At 37.4% G+C, this 27,445-nt stretch overlaps 1 protein-coding gene across 1 annotated transcript in view; it reads left to right on the top strand.

Annotated features, from left to right (window-relative positions):
- LOC105209119 (mucin-2) overlaps window positions 1-27,312 on the top strand; it is a 123,454-nt gene extending 96,142 nt beyond the window's left edge. Inside the window, exons 6-7 of the mRNA XM_029038308.2 lie at window positions 19,532-26,394; window positions 26,457-27,312. Of these exons, the coding sequence (XP_028894141.1) occupies window positions 19,532-26,394; window positions 26,457-26,747 (7,154 nt within the window). The 3' untranslated portion in view covers window positions 26,748-27,312. The remainder of the gene's footprint in view (window positions 1-19,531; window positions 26,395-26,456) is intronic.
- The last annotated feature ends 133 nt before the right edge of the window (window positions 27,313-27,445 follow it).

The raw sequence follows: 27,445 nt of genomic DNA, 5'->3' as shown, positions 1-27,445 counted from the left end.
AAATTTGAAAAATGCAAAAAAAATCCAAAAAAATATTAAGTGGCTTTTTCCCCAGAGAATGCCTCATATACAAATATATATTCAAAATATAACGAGGATTTTCGTTTATTGAAAAAGAAATATTTATTCATTCGTCTACATTAATATTGTCGCCTTCAAAATAGTCCACATCCGATATTATGCACTTATGCCAGCGATTCTTCAAATCGTCGAAACTCGATTTTTGGAATAGCTTTTGACTTTTTTATAAATTTCTCGTATGCTTGTAAAACGACTTCCCTTTAAAGTTCTCTTTATTTTTGGAAATATTAAAAAGTCACATGGAGCCATGTCTGGCAAATATGGAGGCTGGAGACATCATTACTATATTGTCTTCATCCAAAAATTCAAGTACAAGAAACAACGTGTAAGCTTTTAACAAACGAAAATCGCCAAGCTCTTAAAAACACGTCTAACCTTAGTGACTGCAACAGACAAAGTAAGCAATGAATACAGTTGAAAATTGTATCGTACTTCAAGGGCATTCCCTGATTGGACTCTCTGTACCTGTGAAATTTTATATTTTACAGCTTTACAGTTCCTCCAAGTTTTGGTGAAATTCGTGCTAAAAATATTTTCTTGAGAACGTTGTTTATAGAAAAATTGTCCTCTCGGAATTTCCACAAATGGCTCCGAAATTGCTCGACATTATTAATCTGTATTTAACATACAATTCTAACAATGATACTCTAGAACAATAAAAATCCAAACCTGAGTACTATATCACATTGAGCTAAGTCCATCCACAGTTTGGGAGCCAATTTATAATTCTGGATAAAAACTTACTATTAAAAAAGAACAACTAAAAACTCGACTCCACTAATATCCAAGACATGTTCGCACATTAATTATTTCGAAAGAGATTTATGGGTTTGCGAAATTCTTTCGCGCCTCTCATTATCAGTACCTCGTTTTCCACACTTCAAATACACGACAAGAATGCTTAATAAAAGCGAAAGAGGCAATGAAAAGAAACTGAAAATTAAAATAACGCGGCACAGCGAACAAACAACAATCAATTGGTCAAGATCATGGTCATAGTGAGGATCATGGTCAAAGCTATTTGTAAACATTTTCCACATTATTTAACATCAAAGCATTACATATACATATGTTCCTACATGTATAAAAATTTATACACTCATCTACCGGCATTCCTTTGCAACACATTTGCCACGCACAATTACCCTCTCCTCTCCTCTCTGCTGCACCGCATTGCTATTTATAGGCACAAAGGCATATAAGCGAACGCATGCGCATTCGCAACGCCGACAATCAACAACCGCCAAGTGGCAAGTCTCGATTTGGCAGCTGCTCACACGCAAGCCGACAAGCAAGCCGACCAGCAAGCCAGTTGATCACCACAGCTTAGCTTGGCTGGGTCCTCAAAGCCCAGGCAGGCTGCAGAAGACAGCAAGCGGCCTAAGTGAAACCAATGCAAAGTCTTAATTTAATCGCCGCTTGTCTGCGCCTTAAGCTGCAACAAACAATATTAATAATGAGGCAAAGCCTACAGCACACACAAACATACACACGAACGTTAGCAAGCACGATGCATACCCGCTTGCTGCGCTACACAAAGTGGCAATGCCGTCAAAGGAGAGCTGCTTAAATGGCTGTTCGGCTGCTGCCAGACAAGCGTGTAAATACCTAGTAATTGTAATAAACAACAACAACGACAACAACAAACAACCAAGCGCGCAGCAGTCAGCTGCCACTTAAGTTAATGATCAGCTCAGCCGGCAAAGACTTGCTGTCTGCGGTTCGGTGTTTCATTAAATCAATGCATGTTGCTTGCCGCATGTTGCATGTTGCATGTAATTGCATGCAATAAGCTTAGTTGCTGGTCAATTCAACAATTCAGCGGTGGCTTAGTGTGCCACTGATTTTGCTTACAGCTCTAATTTGTACCGATGGGCAGCAAGCCAACAACAACAAAAACAATTGCATAGTGTTATGTGTTATTTGTAATCAGCGAATACTCTTTGTTGCATAGCGTGGATTGCACTTTCGGTTTTTTCTAATTGTATGGCAAACAGCCTAAGGATGATAGTTATTGTTGTAGCTGTACTGAAATTACTAAAGACTTAAGTTGGAAACTTTAAGAGAGGGGTTTTTGTGAGTATAACTAAAAAAGAATAACTATATGAGAGAATAAGATATTTATAATCTAATTCGAGATTGAAGTTTAGTTTTGATTGATTTTAAATCCTAGCTTTAATTCAGAATTTGTACAAAAAAATGAATTTAAAAAATTTTACTTTTCATTTATAATATTTTAACACAAAAATTAACCATTTTGGATATAATAATGTGTTTCCGATTTTTCTGTTCAAATTATTAGATTCGAAATATGAGTCTCCAATCGATAACAGTTTTTATTTAACGATAATAATCGATTATTTCCGATTTTTATTTATTTTATCGATATTCCAAGTTGAGGTCCTAATCGATAACAGTAAAAGCAGATAATAATCGATTTTTTTTTTTAATTTTTATATATTTAACAAAATTTGGGCTAAATTTAAAAATTATGGTGTTGTACTCGAAAAAAGGAAAATGTATTCGGCTCTTACATGTTATTAATCTTAAGAATCGATTTCTATGCATGTGAGAAATTAAAAAAAATACAATCGTTTGTTGGATCGATAGATTTTCATTGAAATTTAATCAATATAAATCAACTTCCGTCATAAATTATAGTTATCTATAACCAATGAAAGCATTTTGTTGGAACGCATTAAAGCAACGAATTTAACTTCTCAAAAAAGTATGCAAAAATTATCGATATTTTTCGATAAATGTAGAAGTAATGATATCAATCTACAAAAATGCGTTCAAGCTTTGAAACTGATTAAAAAATAGAATTTCAATTAAAAACTTAAAATATACCAAAAATAGTCAAATTGGAGACTTCGAAATATATTGCAGTAATACCAAATTAAAAAATATAATCAAATTTAAAAAAATATATTTATTAGGCTAGCAAGAATCAAAGAACTTAAGCTCGATATATCGATTATTTTCGATAAGTCAAAATATCGGTTAATCTTAAGTTAACTTTGACGAAAAATCTCAAAATATACTATAATTTTCAGGTTAAATATTAACAAATGACACAGTCCTAAAAAGATCATAAAAGATCTTTGAGGTTCATGCTTCTTGAAATGTAAAACAATGTCTAGAGTTTTCATCGATAAAAAATAATCGATTTTCTACAATCAGGAGGTAGGAAATAACGAAGGTGTTAGTAGTGGATATTTAGTTAAAATTCGTCAGTCTGTAAAGTTCGAAAACCACATTACCGCTTGTACTGTCCACTTGTCCTAGAGAGAATTCCAGTTAATAAAGAAGTTGAGGATTCTCATGAAAGCCAATAAGTTTACCGATAGATGTTTCCGTAACTTTGGAGCTGGTTTGTTACAATGGGGCAGCTTCTAAGGCTAAAATTATATACTTAGAGTCAAAATTATCGATATTCTTTCATTCAATCCTTAATCGCGACGAATAAACCTCCTAATACAAAGACTTTTTGACGATTCTGAAAAGCTAAAAAAAATCTACTACTTCAAATCCTATTTGCTTTCCCTCAGTGCTTGTGCTAATAAGAAATTTACCGCTGAACCCCAGTCAAATGAATGTTTTTCGATCTGCATATATTATATATCCACTCCATCAATGTAGCCACAACTGCTAACGTTACTGCTACCGTATAGTAGCAAACAACAACACCTTTCACACTACATCATGTTGCTAAACAAGAACATATTATTTACAAATGTGAAATATATATGGACGCGTAAGCGCTTGCATGCATATTGATTAATTTCATGAGTGGCATAACACACGTTCTGCTTTACGGTGTTGTGGCACTGCCACTGCTTGAGCAACTTGCAACTGTTGCACATTCGTGCTGATGCTACTGTTGCTCCTGTCGCTCTTGGCTGTCTGCTTTGCTTGCTGGTTAGCTTGCTAACTGACTGGCTTTGGATGGGTTGACAGACGCTGTGCTTATGCTGCTGTGCTGAGTTGTTGCATTATGCATGCTAGCTGTTAAATGGGCGCCTTTGATTTGCCTCGCTGCTTTTGCTGCTGTTGCTTGCCACACAACGTCACGTCATGCCACACACAGCACGTTGCAAGCCACAGGGGTACCATTTAATCGCATTTTATTTCAATTTTCATTTATTTGATGGCTTAGCGTTGTCGAGTTGAATGCAATACGCTGTTGTTTTTGTTGTTGGTAGCGCTGATATATGAGCGCTTGTGTGTGCCTTGTAGTTTTAGATATGTGTGTAAGTGCAGTGGCTGATTTGTTACTATTTTTTCTTGATTTATCTGCACATGATGGGGAGCTAATTGAGCGGCAGCGCGACCACACATAAAGGCAGCGCTACACTTTTGTTTTGACATCGCGATTTGATCCAGCAAAGTTGCATTTCATTTGAAATATATTTGAGTGTTGATAGAGACAGGGAAGATTTATTTGATTCCAAATCGCGGTGATTTATAGGCTTCGAGTGTATACAGTAACATAGTTTGATTAAAATACAAAATGTTGCCTACATTTAGGCTGTAGTTGCAAAATATTTCCTAACCAAATCCATTAGACCCTTCAGTACCAGTAGACATCTCATCCACTTTTACTTATTAATTTCTATTTTTATAAAAAAAAAAAAACTTTCCAATCAGTGAATTAAACATTTGAACGAATCCCAGTCTGAGTCCGTTAAAGTTACATGGAGCCGAATGTGGCGAAGTAGTTTGCTGGGTCTTATTTTCAAATATCGCTTCATAAAAATCTATACTTCGCGGAAAAAATCAAACTCTTTTGGTTTTTCTTTTAAAATAACCTCATCTGTTTGATAATGTAAAGACCCACACCTCGCAAAAATTATGTAGAGAAAGGCTTAGGATCGGTAAAAATCTCCCGCTGAATTTTTCTCGAGGGTGCTGGCTAGTGGCCAATACACAGTTATCGGCATGGTGTTTGCGCTCCTCGCAATTGTGAGCTTTCTAACTAAGGTATGAGCGTTGTGTATGCGTTGATACTAAATAGCACAGCACTCATGGATGAAATCATACCAAGGTAGGGAGGACAAAAAAGAGCTGGATCAAAGTGTTATGCGACCCGTGCCGAGGACTAGCCTAGCAGGATGTCCAAATATTCCAGCCTCGAATAGAGTTTAAGGATACCTGGAGTCTTGCCTCCGTAGCGGAGGCTATGCACAAGTGGACTTGCTTTCCCCGACACTCGTGGATCCTAAATATGAACACCAAGAAAGAAATAAATAAAACATCATCAACGAGATAGCCAGCAAGAAGGCAGGAGCTAAAATTGGTCTAAATGCAAAGACTCTAGTATGGTAAGAACAGCGGCAGCCGGCACCAGACCTGATAACCATCTCTGGCTACATGTCTGGCTACAAAGCAGAAGAATGGCCTATTTTTAGGGTCGAAGACTTATCGAAAATTAAATATGCGGAGAAGAATCGCGCTTCAGGGAGCTTACAAAAGAATGGAGAATCCGTTGATTGTGCAAATATTGTTCTATAAAATTTCAAACTTGGATCGCTTGCTGGATAGCGAAAATAAAAGGGTGAAATGTCCTGCAAATCGTTTGCTGATGTGACCTACAACCGCATTATCTTTGATGTCCTATATGAGGTTGATTCCGAAGGCAGAAATCCCAAAACTCAGGACATATTTCTTGGGATGTAACACTTTATTCCTTCTACGCATCAGAGGGAAAAACTACTACAAACTAGAACCTACATACAACACTTTCAGCGGCTCATGTGTGCATACATTTAATAGTGAATTCCATCGCTTTCTTCTTTCAGCGCACTTTTCGATTTAATTATCGATAACAATTACTTTCGTGTGCTCTCCAAATAGAGCAAATATTTCTCACAAGACCTTAACATGGTTTTCGTTTAACTGCGACATTTCATGTTTGACCTACAAATGCATGAACGTCAATCAAGAGTGGGTATGTGTGTTTCTATAAATGAGTCGACTCAAATATTTGAGTAGTAAAATGCAAGTAAGTGGCTGCTTCATTGTTATTAGCAAGGCATGAAATGAAATTTCGTGGCACAGCACGAATGAAGGCAATTGCTCAATTTAAACTTCAGTATACAGTGACGTTGAAACGTATGCAAACACATGCGCTTTTGTGGCAGGCAAATAATATACACTACATATAGAGAGAGATGTTTGTATATGCTGAATAATGAGTAAGAATGCTGAAGAGTGTTGTATTGTATTACGGTTAAATTATTGCTTTGACAATGGCAGAAGCTATAAGGTGCACACACTACCGTTATAAGCGTTATATATGTATAAAAAGTTATATCACGTTATATAAAATACATATATACCAGCTATGGGCGAGTAAATGCAGTTCATTATAAAGACGTTGCCTACTTCCAGGCGCTTTCGCGTAAAACTATATTTGCAACTTATTTATGTGTGAGTAAATGTTTTCTGTGTGTGTTTGTGTGTGCGCGCGCGTATAATAGTGCGGCACAATTAAATTAATTATTCAACATAATTACATTGTAAGCAAAGATTTCATTCAGTCAGCGCTCGCATACTACGCTTGCTGACATATAAAGTATATCTTTGAGAGAGTCTGTGTGTGTTTGAAAATTATTCAAATAAGCTCACACAGCCTCGCATACGCTCGCATTCATCCTTTGCAACTTTAAGTGTGCAAATATTCATAGCGTGATTGTCATAAAATGTAACTATGCTTTCACTCATTCGCTCTAAGGCGCACAGAAATACACACTTACATACTCATATACACCCACACACAGCTGTGCATTTATGCTCAAACAACAGCTCGACATTCACTTTCGAACATTTCACTTGTAGCCTGAGTGCAAAGTTTTGCACTTAAACAATAAAGTGTAGCATGATTTTTGGCGCATTCACACACACCCACGTGAGAGTTTGACAAGCCGCCATTGTTTATACACATGCAGACCTGCTGTATTGTACACGTCACAGCGCCTGCTCTATGTTAAGGCCTGTTATGTTAAGGTAAATTTAATGAATTTTAATTGAGACATCGTGTTGGTGTTCTCTACTTGGAAATTCCAAATTAATGTGCAGTGGCAACTTCTTCATAGCCTCACATAAACTTAAAGTAAACTTACAAGTTTCATTAAGGAAAGTGCCAAAGTTTCCAAGTGTTTCTGTTGTTGTTGTTTTTTTTTTTGCATTTGCACTCATTCGATAAATGATTTTGCATTGTCGCCTTTTGTGGAGCGGACACATTGTGCGCATTTTTATGTTGTTTACATGGTGAATTGGAGAATGGTGGCATAGGAAATTCGAAATTAGCTTGTCATGACGCAGTTCGCATAAAGTCTAAGTGGCTGCCTTCAATTTTTATGTGGTGAGCAATGGTATGTCTGGAGAAGAGAAGACTGTGGAAAGGGTTGGTGCTAAGAATGCTATGCGCTATGCTACAAATATGACTGTAATGCAAGTGTAGAAGTCTTAGTTTGAGTGCATTGACACTTTTTTGTGATCTGCGCTGAATAATCGAAGAGTACTTTGGCTTTGTTTAATATTAAAAATATTTAAAACTATTTGAAAAACCAATATTCAATCATTATTTACAGAAAAAATTAAATTATTTGAAAAAAAATAAATAAAGCGCCAAAAGGTATGCTATAGTAAAATTGAAAAATAGCAAATCTTCGGCGAAAGTCTTATAGCATTTGGATTAAAAACTGAAAAAAAAATTTGAAACAAATTTAAAAAATAATATTTAATCATTATTTACAAAAAAATACAATTTTTTGAAAAATAAAAAAATGCGTCAGAAAGTATGCTATAGTAATTAAGAATAGCCAATCTCCAGCGATATTCAGCAGAAAGTCTTATAGAATTTGTATTAAAAACAGAACAAAGAATTTATACTGTTATAAGTGTAAAAATATGAAGTCTATTTGTCTAAATCATAAATTTATCATTTAGAAATTGCTATTTATGACATTTATGAGAATATTTCTAATGACAGAAATAGGCTGGGTGATTAGCTATTCATCGTCAGATGAAGATCACATCGGAAAAGGATTAATGAAAGGTCGAATTAACCATTTTTATGCTAAAATATATATTTGTTGCCTACATTTAGGCGCATTGGTATACAATTTTTAAGAGTCTTGAAACGAAGACAGCATAAGAAAGACAATTCTTAAAAATATAATTTTAAAATAACTAACATATTTAATAAAAATATGGGAAAATTTATATACCATATATATTATATTATAATTGATAGGCTTTTAACGAAATTTTGTTTTCAGGAATTTATCGCTCAAATAAAAAATAATAAATTAATAATAATTAATAAATATAAAAGACACACTCCACACATTGTGCACTGGGTACAAAACGGCACTCAAAAATAGCGCACAAAAATATCAAATATCTACATGAATTGGCAGAAATTCGCTTGAAAATGAGATTTTGCATTTTATTTATATTGTTACTGGCTTTGGTGATTGCGCCAGCGCTGGAGTTCTATCGCCGCCACAAACTGGTTGAGCTGAGAATACAAATGCAACTCTACCGAGAATATTCAAGAAATTCGGCGCTATTTGGTACTGCAACACTGCTTGTTGTTGTTGCTGTTACTTCAGAGCCTTTCTACACTTGAATGCTTCGCATTTCTTACTTGCTCACTAACTGGCTACTCTGTTTTGCGGTGTCCTTCTTGTTGACAATTGTCATTGCAATCTTGGTTATCTACTTGACATTACACTATCTTGTTGTTGTTGAGATGGTGTTTTTCCTCTTTTTTGTCGCTCTCTTTTTAGTTTATTTGTCACTTCAAGCGCATATTTTTGTGGCACACAATGATTTTTGATGCTATTTTGACTTGCATTTGTCCGCAAATACTCAACTTGTCCGGACTATGCAGATCATCTATAATTTGGATTTGCTGTTGTTTTTGCTTTTATTTCCTTTTTTTGTGTTTTCACTCACTACTTTTTACTTTGCTGTCCTATTTTGGTATGAAGTGTATGTATTTCTCGATTTTTTATTGCATTGTTGGTTGAACATTTGATTGTTGTTGTTTTTACAGTTATGAGTTTCCTATTTTTTTTTCTTCTATGATAACTTCAACATTCATTGCAATGACTAACGCTTTTTCTCTTTAATTTTTTTAAATCGCTCTCATATCAGCTTTAAAAAAATACTAAAAAGATATCTTGGCGCTGAAATGTAGGCAACATTTTTAAAATGCTCATCAATTGCCTTGTTGTGTGAATTTCAAAAGTTTGTTGCAATTGTTTTTTCGAGCTTCTTTATCATTTAAGCTTTAAAATCTCATATTTTGGAGTTGTTGAGGTAATGGGTCCCTGCTAAAGGGCTATCATCATTTCATTGGGCTATCATCATAAAATTGGGTTGAGTTTTAAAAGGAAATCTTTCTGTTTGCAATACAGTGGATTATAAAACTTATATTTAAATGATTCAAATAAGCCCCGATAAGATAAATAGGTTAGGTTAGGTTAGTCTGGTAGGCCACACATAGAAATATAAAGACTTCTTCGAATAAAAACGCATATATTTCTTTCGGAATGAATAAAATCACCGAAATTCAAAAATTATTTGTCTGATTTTTTTTATTATTTTTTTTATTTTTAGTCTCTTCGATACTCTATAAACAAATGAAAAAACTCAGCATGTAGTAGTTCTTGGCCCTACATAAATTAATATCCATTCATTTCACCCTCCAGTCCGACATTTTTAAACTTTTGCAATCTCTTGAGATAACACCCTTCCAATTATTATTATTAAAATTTATTTTTGCAATCAAAAATTGTTTTTTTTTTTTAATTTTCTCCCCTCCGCAAACTCAAATTTGTATAAAATTGAGAGCAAATTTTAATCTTTCTCTTCTCTGCCAACTTGGTACTTATATTGCATTTCCCACTCAGCGGATAAAACTTCAATCAATATACTATCGTAATGCAAGCAAATTATTGAACACTTTTGAGCGAGCGCACACATAAATAATTTCAAACTCCTCGATGCTATAGTGTTGTCCCCCGCCCGCAGCACCTTGCAGCGCAGCAACTTAATTTACTTCACGCACTAAAAAATTCAGCAATGACGCGACGCATTACAGCGTAAGAAACATTTTTGAGTGCACATTTTTTGTTGGTTTTTATAAGCGAGAAGTTGAAAAATGAAGTTACGAGGACAACTTGATAGGTCAAGAATCTCTTTTATATATAATTTATATAGAGAGAGAAATAGAGATATTTTAGAGAAAGATACTCGAATATACATATAATAAAATAATAAAAGAGAAGGGGACAGATTTGTATAGAGAGGGAGATTTATATATAAAGCAAGGAAAAAACAGATCTATAAACAGAGAGAGAGAGAGAGAGAGAGAAAGAAAGAGATATGATAGAGAAAGATATACAAATTTATATAGAGAGAGACAGAGATATTGATAGAGAAATATCTCTCATCTCTCATAGAGAGAGAAACAAGCAAGATTTTAAGAGAGAGATTTAGAAGGATCGGGGCTTCTCTTGATGGCACAACCTCAATCAGTCTCAGCTGTCTCTCTAATGTATAAAATCCTCGACATATAAAACCAACCTCGTATATTTCTGTTAGGGACAAAAAAGCGCGAGAAAAGTTGCATGAAAATGCGAAATATACGAGTTCAATAATAAAGTTGCAATCGCCATTGTGGCAATGCAGTTGCCGAACTCAGATTGAAGGAGTGCAGTACCCACACCCAAACATACATATTTATGCGCGAACCTGCAGCAGACCGCTGAATGTCGCCCACGCGTTTACACCAATACAAAAACAAGTTAATACGTATATATGTGTTTGTGTGGCGAAGGGAAAACTCATCTCGAAATTTCAACACGATTCACAATTTTATACGATTTTAAATTTTACACTTTATTGCACTTGAGCGCACAATTGTCCAATGCAAGGTCCCAACCACTAGCCCAATCGAATGCGCGTATAGTTGACTGAACGCTCGGTTGCATGGGATAGCGAGGTAAAGAGCCACGCCACCGCAACGTATGGCAACAAACACTACACTTCAACGCACAGCAGACATTTCGCGCCGACATTCATTCGGTGTGGCTTTCGTGTGCATTTTATGTCGATCGCAATCGGTAGTAACGGTGTGAACCGATACATGTACACGAGTAGAGTATTTGCTCGCTGTTGCAACTCGGTGCAAGGTGCTCGGTTCATGCGTCATTTTGGGGCGCTGCGATTACAGGTTTGCACTAACTGTATTTTTATTCAAGTTTATGTGCAATTTGTTCTATTCACTTCTAATTTGTTGAGGAGAGTTCGGATTTTTATTAAAATTTGATGAATATAAAGAAAAACCATAAAGATCAGATAAGCATATTTATCGAGATAGAGATAGAGAATAGAGATGGAAATAGAGATAGAGAGAGATATAGAGATAGAGATAGAGATAGAGATAGAGATAGAGATAGAGATAGAGATAGAGATAGAGATAGAGATAGAGATAGAGATAGAGATAGAGATAGAGATAGAGATAGAGATAGAGATAGAGATAGAGATAGAGATAGAGATAGAGATAGAGATAGAGATAGAGATAGAGATAGAGATAGAGATAGAGATAGAGATAGAGATAGAGATAAAGATAGAGATAGAGATAGAGATAGAGATAGAGATAGAGATAGAGATAGAGATAGAGATTGAGATAGAGATTGAGATAAACGAATAAAATGTATTAAATATTTTATAGAACAGGGTATAATGTTGCCCACTGCACATAAAACTGTTATTTTAAAAAACAATAATTTTACTCAAGCTTTTCGGAGTCTAACGCTCATTATAATATACCTCTTTTAGACATAAGTGAAATAGAGTACCTCTCAAACACTTTAGAATTAATTCAACTTGTCTTTGCTACTTATTTAATCCTTAAATGTTGCACTAATTTCCATATTCTACTGCGATAACAATTTGTCCAAGACCCATGTAAGAGTTAAATCGAAATTACTTACAAATTACTACTTTTGAACCCACAACCCATGAAATCAACACTTAGCAACCCTTTTTATTACACACACAATGAGAATTGCACCACTTTATCGCCACACTCACATCACAGCACAACCATAGTTGCCAACACCCTTTGAGTGGCTCAATTAGCCATTCGAAAGATCGTAAATATATGCTTAACTGAAGGCAAGAAACCACAAGAAAATCCATTCGCACAAATTACTTGTAGATGAACTCAAGTACCGGGCTATGCAAAGTAGCACACAACAACAACAATAACAGCATTGAAGAAATCTTCACAAGCGAAAATCAAGTGGCAATATCAAAACATTGTAAAGTAGTTTTGGCAACACAACTACGAATTTATGAGCGAGTAAGAATTACTTATTTTATAACTTTTTTGTTACGGCACAACACTCATGAACTGACCGCAGTGCCATTTTTGATATGCGCATAAATATTTTAAGTACGCACTCAATGTTTTTAAGTTTAATTAAAATTCACACACACACACGCGCACACTCACATATACATATATGTATATATGTAGAGATGTGGAAGTGCTACATGGAAACTCTCTGGCGTATGAAATTCTTGTATGAAAGTTGATGATGATGAGTTACATTTTCTAAATGAAAATTTTTAAAATTTTAACATTGATTGTGTGCGTAAATTTGTCCCAAGTGCAGTGGCAAAAGCAATTAGGAAGATATTTTAATGGATGCGGCATAGAAGTTTACTATATACTATGTGGTCATACATGCGAGTTCATATGAAAACTACTGTACCCTGATGGCAATACAAGAAATAAAATTTTTGGAGGAAAAATTTTGGCTAAAAATCAGCAAATAATTAGAATAGGTGTTGATAGTTTAGATTAGGTTAACGTTGAGTTAGATATAGAGTTATACAAACACACTAAAGTTATCAGAGTGACGAGTAGATCCGGATGTCTGTCTCTCCATCCATCCGTCCGTCTGTACAATCTGTAACTTGTGTAAAAATTGAGATATCGTGATGAAACTTGGTGCACTTGTTTCTTGGTGGATATGCGAAATCGGACCATTGTCACGCCCACAAAATGGCGAAAACCGTCAGCATATAAAGTGACATAACTAAGTCATACATAAATGTATAAAACTAAAACAGACAGAGGATTGTACTAGGAAGGAGCATATTTGGTTGTAATTTTTTGGGAAAGTGGGCGTGGCTCCTCCCGATACTAAGTTTTATGTACATAACTCCTACAGTCGTTTTAAAAAGTCTAAAAATGGAGGAAATCAGATTATAACCACGCCATCATTCTATACAAAGGTTATGTTCAGGGTATTTAGGTTAGGTTATTCTACTAAAAATTCAGTAAGGAAAAACACCAGAAACGACAAATTTTCGTGGTAAAGATGGCACAGAAGAGCTGCACTCAAATTTTTATAGAAACCTTTAAATGGCCGTGGCTCCGCCAACTTATGAGTCAACAATCATATTTCAGAAACTCTCGAGCAATTTCAACGAAATTCGGCTCATAATTACCTTGGCATCTCAACATAGTTTGAAAATGGAAGAAATCGGTTCACAACCAAGCCTATTTTCTATATAACACAGTGTGTAAATCCATCTGATTTGTTCACTTAGACCACTCATCTTAAAATCTCTGAAATCGGACTACAACATTTCAAATCCCCAGATAGCGTATATGAGGATCTATTTTTTACCGAAATTATTAATTAATCTCTCAGACATTCTAAAGGAAATTGCACTTATCAATATTAGAGTTGAGACATTTCCAGGGTTCTCAAACTAAGTTTCTTCAAACCTATTTTGGGTTCATAATTAATAAAAACTATTTGTCAAAACAACTTTTGACACTTTTAGGGGCTACTTACATAGTATGTTCAAAAAATAACGGGAATTGAAAATCTTAAAAATTCAAAGCCATGAAGGGTTTGCATAGTCCAATTGTCATTTTTTTTTTTATTATATTGAAGAAAGATTGCCTGTAGCAGCCGCTAAGGTTAGCATGTTCTTATGAGCTTCGCTACTTGTTTGTGAATTCTTGACCATAAAAAATACTGTAACGATGCCCCAGCCTACATATTCGCTAAGGAACCTTAATCACTGTCCCGTTTTACAAGAATACGAGAAATCGCTGAAAGAGCCAAAGGCTATCCCAAAAACAGAGTTTAAGAAATGCTTCGAAGATTAGAATAAGTGCATAATATCGAATGGCGACTATTATGACGGCGAAAACATTATTGTAAGCGAATGAACAAATATTTTTTTCGAATAAAATAAAATTCCCGATATTTTTTGAACACACCTCGTAGATATAAAATATATAATATAAAACATCCAACATCTTAGAAATTGAATTTTAATTGTAATGTTTTCGAAATTCGAAATAAAGTATGTTTACACAAAAGTAACTGAAGTAGTGAAAGAAAATTAAAATAAGGTTTTAGCCATTTTAACAGCATTTCGCTGTTTATTTTACTGCCCAAAGCAACGTTATCCTCAGACAAAGTAATGATTTCCGTAACATTATTACATCGCATGCATACTTCTAGACATTAGTACTGCTTACGAACTTACTACTACAAGTTCACATAAAAAATAAAATCGAGTCATTTCGCATAGCTCATTGAGTATTAGTACCAAGCAATTTAGGCTCAAATATTTGTCGGAAATAAGCAGAAAAAACACACAAATTTATGACATAAAAATATAGTTCACACACACACAAAGGCACATGAAATCAGTGAAAAACAGCAGTTAAGCAAATATGAATTAAATCGCTGTATAAAACAACATTACAACAATAACAGTAAACGCAACCACAACCACAACGGCGACAAGTGAATTATTTACAATTTCCGTACACTATGCACTTCAATGAATATAATCACATTTTATTGCCATAAAATTTCTAATTTTGCGCTGATAAATGGCGCGCGTATCGAACAGAGCGAAGAAAAAGCGAGAAGCAAAAAATAACAAAAAATAGTGAAATTATTATGGAAAATTCGAACAACAAAAAAGCCGCTAGAATTACTCATAACGGCATTAGGCATGATGAGGTTAGCCATGGACTCATGAGCCTATTGAAGCGCGAATATGTATAGCACACACACACACATGCTTAGCCAGTAACGGCCACATATAAAAGCCACATGCCATTATTCAGCATTTATGCAAAGCAAGTCCAAATAAATTTGGCAATTCACGAGCAGCAAAATACCAAAATGAATATGAAAATGGAAATAAATTGGCGCTCCGTGGAAAAACAAGCAACCGTTATATACGTATGTACATACAAAATATTATACATATATACACACACATCGATGAGCGTGCACTTATACGCTCGCAGCGCAATTGAGTGACTCTTAATGCAATGTGATTAAAATACGTTGCAAATTTAGTATTTTTCTAATCGCAATAAATGCATAAGTGTTTGCAACAACAACAAAAAATGCGCAAATATCTATATATTTATTGACAAATCAAAGTTGTACTTCAGCAAATGTTCGATGCTTGAAAATTGCCGCTCACGATGATGGTAAAAAATCTACAAAAATATTTAAAAAAAAAAATGTTTGAAAATAATTTAAAAAATAAATCAAGAATATCAAAAAATAAAAATAAGTCAAAAACACAAAAAAAAAATTCCTCAAAATTCCACCAAATATTGTCTAGCCTTGCCACTGTGCAGCAATCGCTGAATTTCGCCAGCAAAAAAAATGTACGGAAATCATAATTGAGTAGTTGATTTGCAATAGCTGACATTTTTAAAGCTTCCTTCCACCCAAAAAAGCCCTGCAACAGCAACTCTGAAGCTGGAGATTTAAATCAAATTCATAAAAAAAATTACAAAAATGATACTCGACATAGTGAATCTGTGACAACTGCATGGGTGATTGCAATATAAGCAAAGCAAGTGTGCGAATATGTCTAGCTGTAGATTTTGTTATTCTTAAAAGTAACTAGTTACAAAAATACAAGTCTGCAACTAGTTGCAATAAGTTCATTTCAGTAACTAGTTCAAAAAAGTAGCAAAATGCGACAAACAAATTTGTATAGGTTTTAATAAAGGGTTTAAGTCGATTTAAAGTGATTTTTAAGTCCATATTAGTTGTTGGAATTAAAATGTTATAAAACATATAAAGTAGAAACCTCATTTTCTTAGAGATATAGCTTTAAGAGCAATTTAAAATTAATGAGATTCGAAGCATTTAGTAGCAAATATTTTTCTGTCTCTTTCCCTCTCTTTATCACAACAATAACAGTTAGTTTAGACTTTTCTTTGGTCCACTTTTACTTCAAATTCAAGTAATCGCCAACTACTCCCGAAATAATCAGAAATTCACCATAGCAGACACCTAACGGTTTCTATGTGCGTATGTAGGTCAATTGCGCGTATTTTATTTGCCTAGAGATTTATTAAATTTTCCGTCACGGAAGGTAAAATCTGATATAAATTTATTGCACTTTTTCAGAGCCAAACGATTGATGGCCGCGAGTGAATGTAAATGCATCAGATTGAAATGTTATATTATACAATTTTATTAATTTTTCTATGAGAAAAACTTACGATTAGGCAGAAAATGCAATTTATGGCTTGTCATTTTATTAAATGGTATATAATTGTAATGAGTTGAGTCATCAATATTCATTTAGAGAGCATAAAGAGATTACATTACATGGAAACTTTATTGACCTGATCAAAGCTTTACAGAAAAGATGGTGGAGAAAGCTACACTTAGATCGGCACACACAATAGAAAGTGGGCGTACCGTCACCTAGCTATATCTCAGGAACTACTCGACCGATTTCAATGAAATTTGGTACATAATATTTTCTCTAATGTTGCCGATGGACAATCCAAACCTATTTCTCTTATACCACAATTTTGAAACCATCTTTATAAGTACACTTTACAACATATAAATCAAGAATCAATGAAGATATCGAAATAAATGCAGAAATACTACATTGTAGATGTGACTTTGACCATTGGAAAACTCTCGATATCGGACAATGACTTTTTATGGGCCCTCATATGAATAATTTTTTACCGATAATATCGGTCAATTTCTTAGATATTTTATAGAATTTCAGATGGAAATCTCTTTATTTCTAATAATCTAGTCTCTATACCAAAATCGAGACAATACAACCTCCAGCTCCCATATACCCGATATATTGATTTTTTTTAAACTTCTGGAAACCTTTATACCGCATATATCGGTTAATATGTAATCGCCACAAACTGATATTATTGTAACATGGTTTTACAAAACACTTTATTTACATACTGTCGTTTTTTACACAAGACACTCTTGCTTTTTGAGACTGCAAATAAAAACAAAAAATAAAGATAATAAAAAAAAAATATTGTACATTTACACAAATTTCAAGCGTCTAAAATTGCTAATATATACCTAAATATATATATGAACGCAAGCTTATGGATTGTTTAAAAACTTTATTTGTAATTGTTCAGCTCACTATACTAGCTAAAAGAAGTGTTTGCGAGGATCGTTGCAGGATATTGAGAACAACGGTAATGGAACGTGTTTGCACTGGCATCTATCCCAAAGAAACATATTTCAAATACCACGATACAATTATGGAAGTTGGAGCAAAATATGCGATATTTCAATTCGATACCAGTGCCAGTCATTATCTCGTTTCACATTTCTCCAGTCCGCTAATCGGGTGCATTAGGGCTAAGTCAATCACAGACCTGCGGTACGACTGCACTAATAAAAATGGAAAATCAGAAGAAATCACAATTAAAGCAGGCTTTTTAGTTTGCCTAACGGAAAATATGCAGTTGGTAGATGATCTCTTGAGTTTTTGTACTGAAAAGCAAATGCGTCCATCAGAATATGTTGTTTTACAGTATAGCACAAAGTTAAAGCCATTGGTTGTAAATAGCTCAGATCCTCTTGTGTTTCGAATGCATCTATATTACCTGGTGGCAGCAATACTATTTGTGGTAAAAGCAACACAATACTTGTAATACTTTGATTTGACCAACAAATAAATATTCAATGAACTTACTTGAACTCTAAACATGAATGTACGTAAATTTGTTGCTGATGTGATGATTAGTGGCCAAAAAAAATGGTAAAGATAAAAAAAATTCATAAATAAAATTTTTTGACGAATGAGGCTTTCATTTATAAAATATTGTGTCAATGAGACAACCGAGCTTTCAGATTTGTTTTTGTACTCTCGCAACATGTTGCAAAGAGAGTATAATAGTTGGGTTCACATAACGGTTATTTGTAAAATCTAAAACTAAAAGAATTAGATGTAGAGTTATACATATATACCAAAGGGATCCGGATGACGAGTAGAGAGACCACTGTCACGCCCAGAAATTGTGATATAAGAGAAAAATAATGCTATAAAAGCAAAATTTGGAACAGGGTATTACATTAGAGCATATTTCGATAAAATTGTTTTTGAAAAGTAGGCGTGGTCCCAAACCCCATTAAGTTTATTGTATATATCTCATAAACTATTAAAGCAAGATCAAAAAACTTCCTGGGGTTATTTCCTTTAGCTACTTCATTATGTAGCACCGAAATGGTTGAAATCAGTTTATAACCAGACCCACCTTCCATACAAAGATTATGTGAAAACTACTAAAAGTACCTCAATTCAGTAAGGAAAAACACCAGAAACTATAAATTGTATTGTAAAGATTGTTGATAAAAGCTGTATTAAGAATTGTATAAAAAATTAACGGGGCGTGGTACCGCCTACTTATGGCTTAAAATCATATCTCAGGAACGATTTTAACAAAATATGGTTTATGACGATTTTTTGACATCCAAATGCTGTTGTTTTAAAATGGACGACATAGGTTCACAACCACGCTTACTTTCCATATAACACAATTTTTAAGTTCATTTGATTCGTACACTTTACAACATATCAATTATGCACCAGTGAAGATACACAGCATTGAAGGTGTGCCATCACTGATCTTAAATTTTCGAAATGGGTTAATCTTATTTTAAGGCCTCGAGCATGATATCGAACATGAGGATGTTAGTGCTTGTGGCAATTTATTACCAATTATTCTACGCAAATTCAGACAGAATCGTTTCGTCATAATAATATGCCTCTGTGCCAAAAATTGGTGAAATCGGCTCATTGCTTCCCTTAGCTCTCATATTCTTGATATTCAATTTTTCAAATATCCGGTTGCCTTTATACCGTATATTTTGGCTAATATGTAAGAAATCTTAAATATAGAGCTTAAAAACGAGATCACTCAATCACGTGCACTTGCTGTACCGCTAAAATCTGTACATTCAACTGTCGCAAAAATTTCAACTGAATTTCCATTTTCCCTCAATGCCTACCTATCGCTTTCGCAACTTCACACTAACACATTGTACACCACTCTCTCTCTCAATTGCAGATGAACCGCTTAGCGCCGCTAACGCCGTGACCGCACCTGGCTACCATGCGCAACCCTCCTACGCCGATGCCCTGCCGAATGGTTTCCATTGCCCGGACGAAGGTTTGTACGCCGATGATTACGACTGTCGCATCTACTACCGTTGCGAAACGAAAACAAATGACTATATCAAAGCTTATGCATTCGCCTGCAAATCTGGCACCGTATTCTCGCGCAACCTGCGCCTCTGTATGCCACCCCAGCTGGCCGGCCGCGAGGAATGCAGCGATTACATGAACGAAATTGATACGGACAATGGCGATAATGGTGTTGATGGCCAACAACTGCCGCTACTGACATATGGCAGTGCCAATAACGGTAATGGCATATACGCGACCGCAAGCAATACGGGTGCTACTAGTGCTGAGGCCGATGCTGCTTCATTTGCAGATGCTGCTGCTGCTGCTGCCGCCGCCGCTGCTGAAACTGCAACGCGTGGTCAATTGCAGAATTATGGGCTGTCAGGTTTGGGTGGCGTATCCGTAATTTCCTTTTCCACATCAGCGGCGCGTTCGGCGGGTGGCAGCGCAATCGACGAACAGGGACCACCTTGCGAAGATGATGGATTTATGAGCGATCCAGACGATTGCACAATCTTCTATCGGTGCATTTCGAATGGTCGAACCTTCAATAAAATCGGTTTTCGTTGTTCGGACGGCACTGCGTGGGATGCGGCGCTGCAATCGTGTAACCACATACACAGTGTACGTGCCGATGGTGGATGTAAAGGGAAGGCGGATAATTTAGTATTGGCTGACTATGCAGCGGACACTACTCAATCAACGCAAACTAACTATCAGAATACAACAACATCAAGCAGTAGTAACCAGCAGAGTTCGACTAGCTCATCTTCGAATACGTCCTCATCCTCATCATCTTCATCGTCGTCAAACAGTACGAGTTCAAATACGTCGAATACCAGCGGTGCTGGTGGCAATCAGCAGCAAACAAGCACTCAATCAAGCAGCACCGAGAGCAATACGTCCAACCAACAATCGCAGTCAAGCACACAGAGCTCAAGTTCAAGTAGTCAACAATCATCGACTTCAAGCACAAGTTCAACATCTACATCAAGTATAAATCAAGGCGCCAGCAATAATCAAACCAGTGGTAGCAATCAATCTAGTGCCAACAATCAATCGAATTCAAGCAATCAGTCTGGAAGTAACAGCTCTAGTAATCAATCTAACACAAACAATCAGTCTAGTTCAAGCAATCAATCAGGTTCAAGTAGTCAGTCAGGATCAAATAATCAATCTAGCAACACTGGTCAATCAAGTTCAAGCAACCAGTCTAGTGCAAACAATCAAACTAGCTCTGGCAGTCAATCTGCGACAAGTAATGAAGCGAATAATAGTAGTAATCAATCCAGTTCTGGTAATCAATCAGGTTCAACTAACCAATCAGGAACTAATAATAATCAATCTGGTAGCAATAATCAATCAAGCTCGACTAATCAATCTAGCAGCAGCAATCAATCCAGTTCAGGCAATCAATCTGGTAGCAACAACCAATCAAGCTCAAGCAACCAATCTAGTTCAAATAATCAATCCAGCTCGGGCAATCAATCTGGTTCCAGCAATCAATCTAGTGGCAATAAACCCAATACTGCTACCGAATGCAAGAATGACGAAACTTACATTCCCGATAAAGAGGATTGTACAAAATTCTACCGCTGCCGAGATAATGGTAATGGTGGTTTAGAGCAAGTTCCGTTTACATGTGGACCCGGGACTGTTTGGAATCAAGATGAGAAAGTTTGCGATATACCTACTAGCGAGCAAAAGGAAAAATGTAAGCAGATGCTTAACATAAATGGATCCACGAATACCACCAGCAATAATCAACAGTCAGGTAGCGGCCAACAAAGCTCCAACAATCAAACAGGCAGTCAATCAACGAACAACAACCAGAATCAAACAAGCTCTTCAAGCAATCAATCTTCATCGACTGGCAGTCAAACGAGCACTTCAAACCAATCCGCGTCAAGCAGTAATCAATCTAGTTCTTCCAACCAATCCAATAACATCCAGTCGAACCAACAACAGCAACAAGCAAACCAAACGACCACCACTCAGAAACCTTCCAATCCGGAAGGTGATTGCAAAGACACCGAAACATATTTAGCTGATAAATCGGACTGTCGTCGTTTCTATCGCTGTGTCGATAACGGTAATGGTGGGTTTGATAAAATTGCCTTCGATTGTGCACCCGGTACTGTGTGGGATCCAGATGTCTTGGGCTGCAATCATCCGACGGACGTGCAAAAGGAGCAATGTCGAGTTATGGCTAGTGGTGGTAGTAGCTCTAACGCGACATCAAGTCAACAATCTTCAAATAACAATCAATCAGGTTCAACAAGCACAAGTTCTAGTTCCAATCAAGGTTCGTCGAGTTCAAACCAGCAGTCATCAGGAAGCAATCAATCCGGTTCAAGTCAGCAATCATCGGGTAGTACACAATCTGGTTCCGCAAGCTCAACACAAGGAACATCTAGCAGTGAGCAATCAAGCACTTCAAGTAGTACCAGTTCAGGTCAGCAATCATCGGGTAGTAGTCAGTCCGGATCCTCAAGTTCAGGCAATGAGCAATCAAGCACTTCAAGTAGTACCAGTTCAGGTCAGCAATCATCTGGTAGTAGTCAGACCGGCTCCTCAAGTTCAAGTAATGAGCAATCAAGCACATCAAGTAGTACAAGCTCAAGTCAGCAATCATCATCAAGCAGTTCAAGCAATCAAGAGAATTCATCAAGCCAAAGTACAACAACCTCACAAGGCTCCAGCAGCAATCAAGGCTCCTCTACAACTCAGAGTTCGTCAACAACACAAGGCACTACATCGCAAGGATCCTCAACCAACCAACAGGGCAGCACAACACAAGAATCAAGCAGCACCCAGTCAACTACCACAAGTCAAGGTTCAACAACAACAGCCCCCATTCAATCGAAGCCATCAGGTAATTGCGACAAGAACACAAAATTTGTGGGCGATGAAAATGATTGCGCCAAATTTTATCGGTGTGTCGACAACGGTAAGGGCGGTTATGACAAAGTACCATTTACCTGTGGACCTGGAACCGTTTGGGATAGCGCAATTGTCGCCTGTAATCATGCATGGGCGGTTAAGGATAAAAATTGTGGAACAGGAAGCCCCAGTCAGCAATCAACTACAACACAAACGACTACAGTGCCGCCAAGTCCGAGCACTACGGTTTCTCAACAGTCTACACAACCACCCACACAAGTACAGAAACCAACCACTGCAAGACCTATGCAAACTACAAATCGCCCCGGTGATATTACACAAACACCCATAAGTGCGCCACCCACTGTAAGTACTCAGAGACCGATATTGACTCCTGGCATATGCCGATCGGAAGGATTTATTGGTGATCCCAAAGACTGCACCGTTTTCTATCGTTGTGTGAGCAATGGTCAGGGTGGCTTTACGCAATATCCCTTCAAGTGTGGGGATGGTACTGTATGGGACAACGAATTGCAGACATGCAATCACGATTTGAATATGTGTAATCCAAATGCGGGTACAGCGAAACCTACCACTCCCCAAGGTCAAACAACGACAACTTCATCACCTTCGACCACCCCAGTCACATCACGACCCACCACTACTCAAGCACAGACTTCAACGCAAACTCCGGCTTTGGAATTAACTACACAATCTATATCGACAACAACCACGACCATAACTGAAAGTCCAACAACAATATCTACTCAAAGCCCAACAACTTGGACTACAACAGAGGCTTTTTCGACCACATCATCACCCACGACCACAAACCCTACGACCTCTGCCTCAACACAACCTTCAACAACTGAAGGCGACTCTACGACAACATTACAACCGACATCGACCACGCCAATACCGAATTTACCTCCAGGCCAAACGTGCCAAGGTGAAGGTTATATGGCTGACCCAATGAACTGCAGAAAGTTCTATCGTTGTGTTCAAAACGGGGATACTTATGAGCGATACGAATTCACTTGTGCTAAGGGTACCGGTTGGAGCGAGGATAAGCAGACTTGTGATTATGCGGCAAATATTGAACGTTGTGAGGGACAAACCGAAGAGCCAGAGACCTCGACGGCAACCACAGAATCCTCAATTGAGAGTACTACCAAACCAACCTCAGGAGAGAGCTTAGTAACTACAACCGTAACGGAAAATCCAACCACAGTTTCAGCGGGAAGTACCACCCCCCAAACATCAACCACATGGACTACAACTGGAATACCTACGACAACGACCCCCACATCGACTTGGAGTACAGAAGCAGGGGATGACTCTACCACAACATCACAACCGATATCGACCACTCCTATACCGAATTTACCACCAGGACAAACTTGCCAAGGCGAAGGCTATATGGCTGATCCAATGAACTGCAGGAAATTCTATCGTTGTGTCCGAGAGGGAGATTCGTATACCAAATACGAATTCACATGCGCTAAGGGCACCGGTTGGAGTGAAGATAAGCAGACTTGTGATTATGCGGCGAATATTGAACGTTGTGACGGACAAACCGAAGAACCAGAAACCTCGACCGCCACTACAGAATCCTCAATAGAGAGTTCTACTACTACGGTTGCAGCAGAAAACCCATCCACAGAAGAGAGCTCAACAACAACGGTTGTAACGGAAAGGCCGACCACGACGCCAACTGAAACAACCACACTGCAAACGTCAACAACGTGGACTACAACTGGAATACCTACGACAACGACGGCTGCGTCGACTGGAATACCTACAACAACAACGGCTACGCCGACTTGGAGTACAGAAGCTGGGGATGACTCCACGACAACATCACAACCGATATCGACCACGCCAATACCGAATTTACCACCAGGACAAACCTGCCAAGGAGAGGGCTATATGGCTGATCCAATGAACTGCAAGAAGTTCTATCGTTGTGTCCGTGATGGAGACTCATATACCAAATACGAATTCACCTGTGCTAAGGGTACTGGTTGGAGTGAGGAAAAACAGACTTGTGATTATGCGGCGAATATTGAACGATGCGAAGGACAAACCGAAGAGCCAGAGACCTGGACGGCAACCACAGAAACCTCTATTGAGAGTACTACCGCTACAGTAATATCTGAAAAACCAACCACAGAAGAGAGCTCAACAACAACAACGGCCGTAACAGAAACCCCAACCCCATCGACCACTGTTCCAACTGAAACCACAACTTTACAAACATCAACCACATGGACAACAACTGAGATACCTACGACAACGACCGATACATCAACTGGAATACCTACAACAACGACGGCTGCGTCGACTGGAATACCTACAACAACAATGATTACATCCACTGGAATACCTACGACAACGACTTGGAGTACAGAAGCTGGGGATGACTCTACGACAACATCACAACCGGTTACGACTACGCCAATACCGAATTTACCACCAGGACAAACCTGCCAAGGAGAAGGCTATATGGCTGATCCAATGAACTGCAAGAAGTTCTATCGTTGTGTCCGAGAGGGAGATTCGTATACCAAATACGAATTCACCTGTGCTAAGGGTACCGGTTGGAGTGAGGAAAAACAAACTTGTGATTACGCGGCAAATATTGAAAGGTGTGGAGGTCAAACTGAAGAACCTGAGACTTCAACCATTACTACAGAAAACACATTGGAGACTTCAACAACCGCTAAACCCGGTGAATGGTCAACAACTACACAACTGACACAAACCACAACAATAACCGATTCTACTACGCAACAAACGACAACCGCAGAAACATCTACAATTCCAGAGAGTACCAGCACAATTGAAAGCTCTTCCACCACTTCACCGGAGACGACAACAACACTGCAACCACAAACAACTACGAACATTCCAACAGAAACAACACAGTACCCTGTTACTTCAAAACCGGGCTATAAACCCACCACAGATAAACCGGGTACTGACGATACCACAACTCAGTCGACTACCGAGGATTATCCTGCCACAACAGTCGAACCTGTTAATCATGTCTGCACCAACGAAGGTTTCTACCCCGATCCAGAGGATTGCAATCGTTACTATCGTTGCGTTGACGCGAAAAAAGATGGTAAATATCAAATTTATAGCTTCCGCTGTGGGGATGGTACGGTTTGGGACACTTCATTAGAGACATGCAACTTCCCCGAGAATGTTTCGGGAAATTGCTCAAGTGCGCCAGGCACAGGAATCACTACAGAGGGTGCTACCACGGAGTGGACGACCACCGAAAAGCCCACTGAGAAGCCCACGGAGAAGCCTGAAAAGCCCACAAAACCGACAACGGAGCAAACAACCACCGATACCAGCACAACTGAACCAACAACTGAGTCGCCAACTACAAGCACGGAACAAGCTACCACAACACAGGAGCCGTCAACAGAACCTACTTCAACGACGGAGCTGATAACCACAACTACTGCTGAACCAACTACAACAACTGAAATAGCTACCACCACAGTACCGTCTACAATGCCACCAACAACAACTGAGTCAGAAACAACAGTAAAACCAAGCCCTGCAACAAATGACAGCACACCGTGCCCTCAAACTGGCGAAGGTCAAAACACCTTTGTCTGTCCAACAGGCTTCCGTCGGCATCCGAAGAGTTGTGACTTATTCTATCAATGTACCGAGAAAGCCGAGAGCTACGATATGGCAATTACCGTTTTCGAATGTCCCAAGGGAACTGTGTATCATGAACAAAGGAATCTTTGCGATAAGCCCGATAAAAACGATAACTGTCTGAAGAAATCGATGACACGCTCGGGTCTCTACGATGAGCAGATAAAACTCATGAATATGGTAAGATAACCAACATTGCCTGATTATTTTTATTTTAGTAACTTTGTTGTAATTTCGAACAGATACAAATACGCTCCGTCGGCGAGCCACTGTGTCCCAACGTAGGTCATTTCGCATTAAACAAGGACGAATGCAGTCAACTCTTCATCAAATGTGGTTACTCAACGGCGACCAATCGCTTGGAAGGCCAACTCTTCCGTTGCCCGCAAGGTTTCGCCTATTGGGCCGTCAGTCGACGCTGCGAACGCGCACAGAAACTGCTCAACTGCACACCAACTAAATATGAGATCGGCGGCGATTTGCCCGTCGAATGGGCGAACATAGGCAATCGACGCAGAAATTTGAAAATTTAAGCTTGGCACTGAATGCGAAGAAACTCCAGAAAAAAATTATCTACTTAATTTTAATTAAGTAACAATTCATATTTATTTAAGTTAATTTTTAACTAAATGCTTAGCAAGCATAAACAATATTCAAATTGTTTGCTGCGCATGCGTAAGTAACATGTTGCGCATGTGGCATGCGCTCCAAATGATGCAAGAATATTTGTAATTAGCGTTTAAGCTGGTATTTATCTAGTAATTACTGTACTGAACATGTAGGCAACATGTCTTAAATTAGTCACTCCATTAGCTTAATATTATTATACACATACCTATTAGTATTGGGTCCAAAACATTTTGTAAGCGGTGTTGGTATTTATTGAACGATAGAAAGTCTCTATCATACTTGTATCGAATCGAGATATTCATACGAATCCCAGTTATAGTTGCTTAAGTGAAAATTCTAATCAAATATTGATTAATTACTTAATAAGTTATTGATATTTCGTTTAAATTACAAAATGTACATCGGTAAGCGTTATGAACGCACTACCAAAATGCCATAAAAACTTTTGAATAAATAAATAATTTAATATATAATATATAAACAACTAGACTAGCTTTTATATAATTCATTTGAGAATAGTTGAAGGGTTAAGTGGCAATATTATTAGTGTTTGTCGTGGTAACAATATAATTATGGTGAATACTGCTACGGTAACAGTGCT

This window comes from Zeugodacus cucurbitae, chromosome 2 (assembly GCF_028554725.1).
Source record: "Zeugodacus cucurbitae isolate PBARC_wt_2022May chromosome 2, idZeuCucr1.2, whole genome shotgun sequence".
Classification (NCBI taxonomy): domain Eukaryota; kingdom Metazoa; phylum Arthropoda; class Insecta; order Diptera; family Tephritidae; genus Zeugodacus; species Zeugodacus cucurbitae.
The sequence above is the reverse complement of the archived record's forward strand: the minus strand, read 5'-3'. Positions and strand labels throughout refer to the sequence as shown.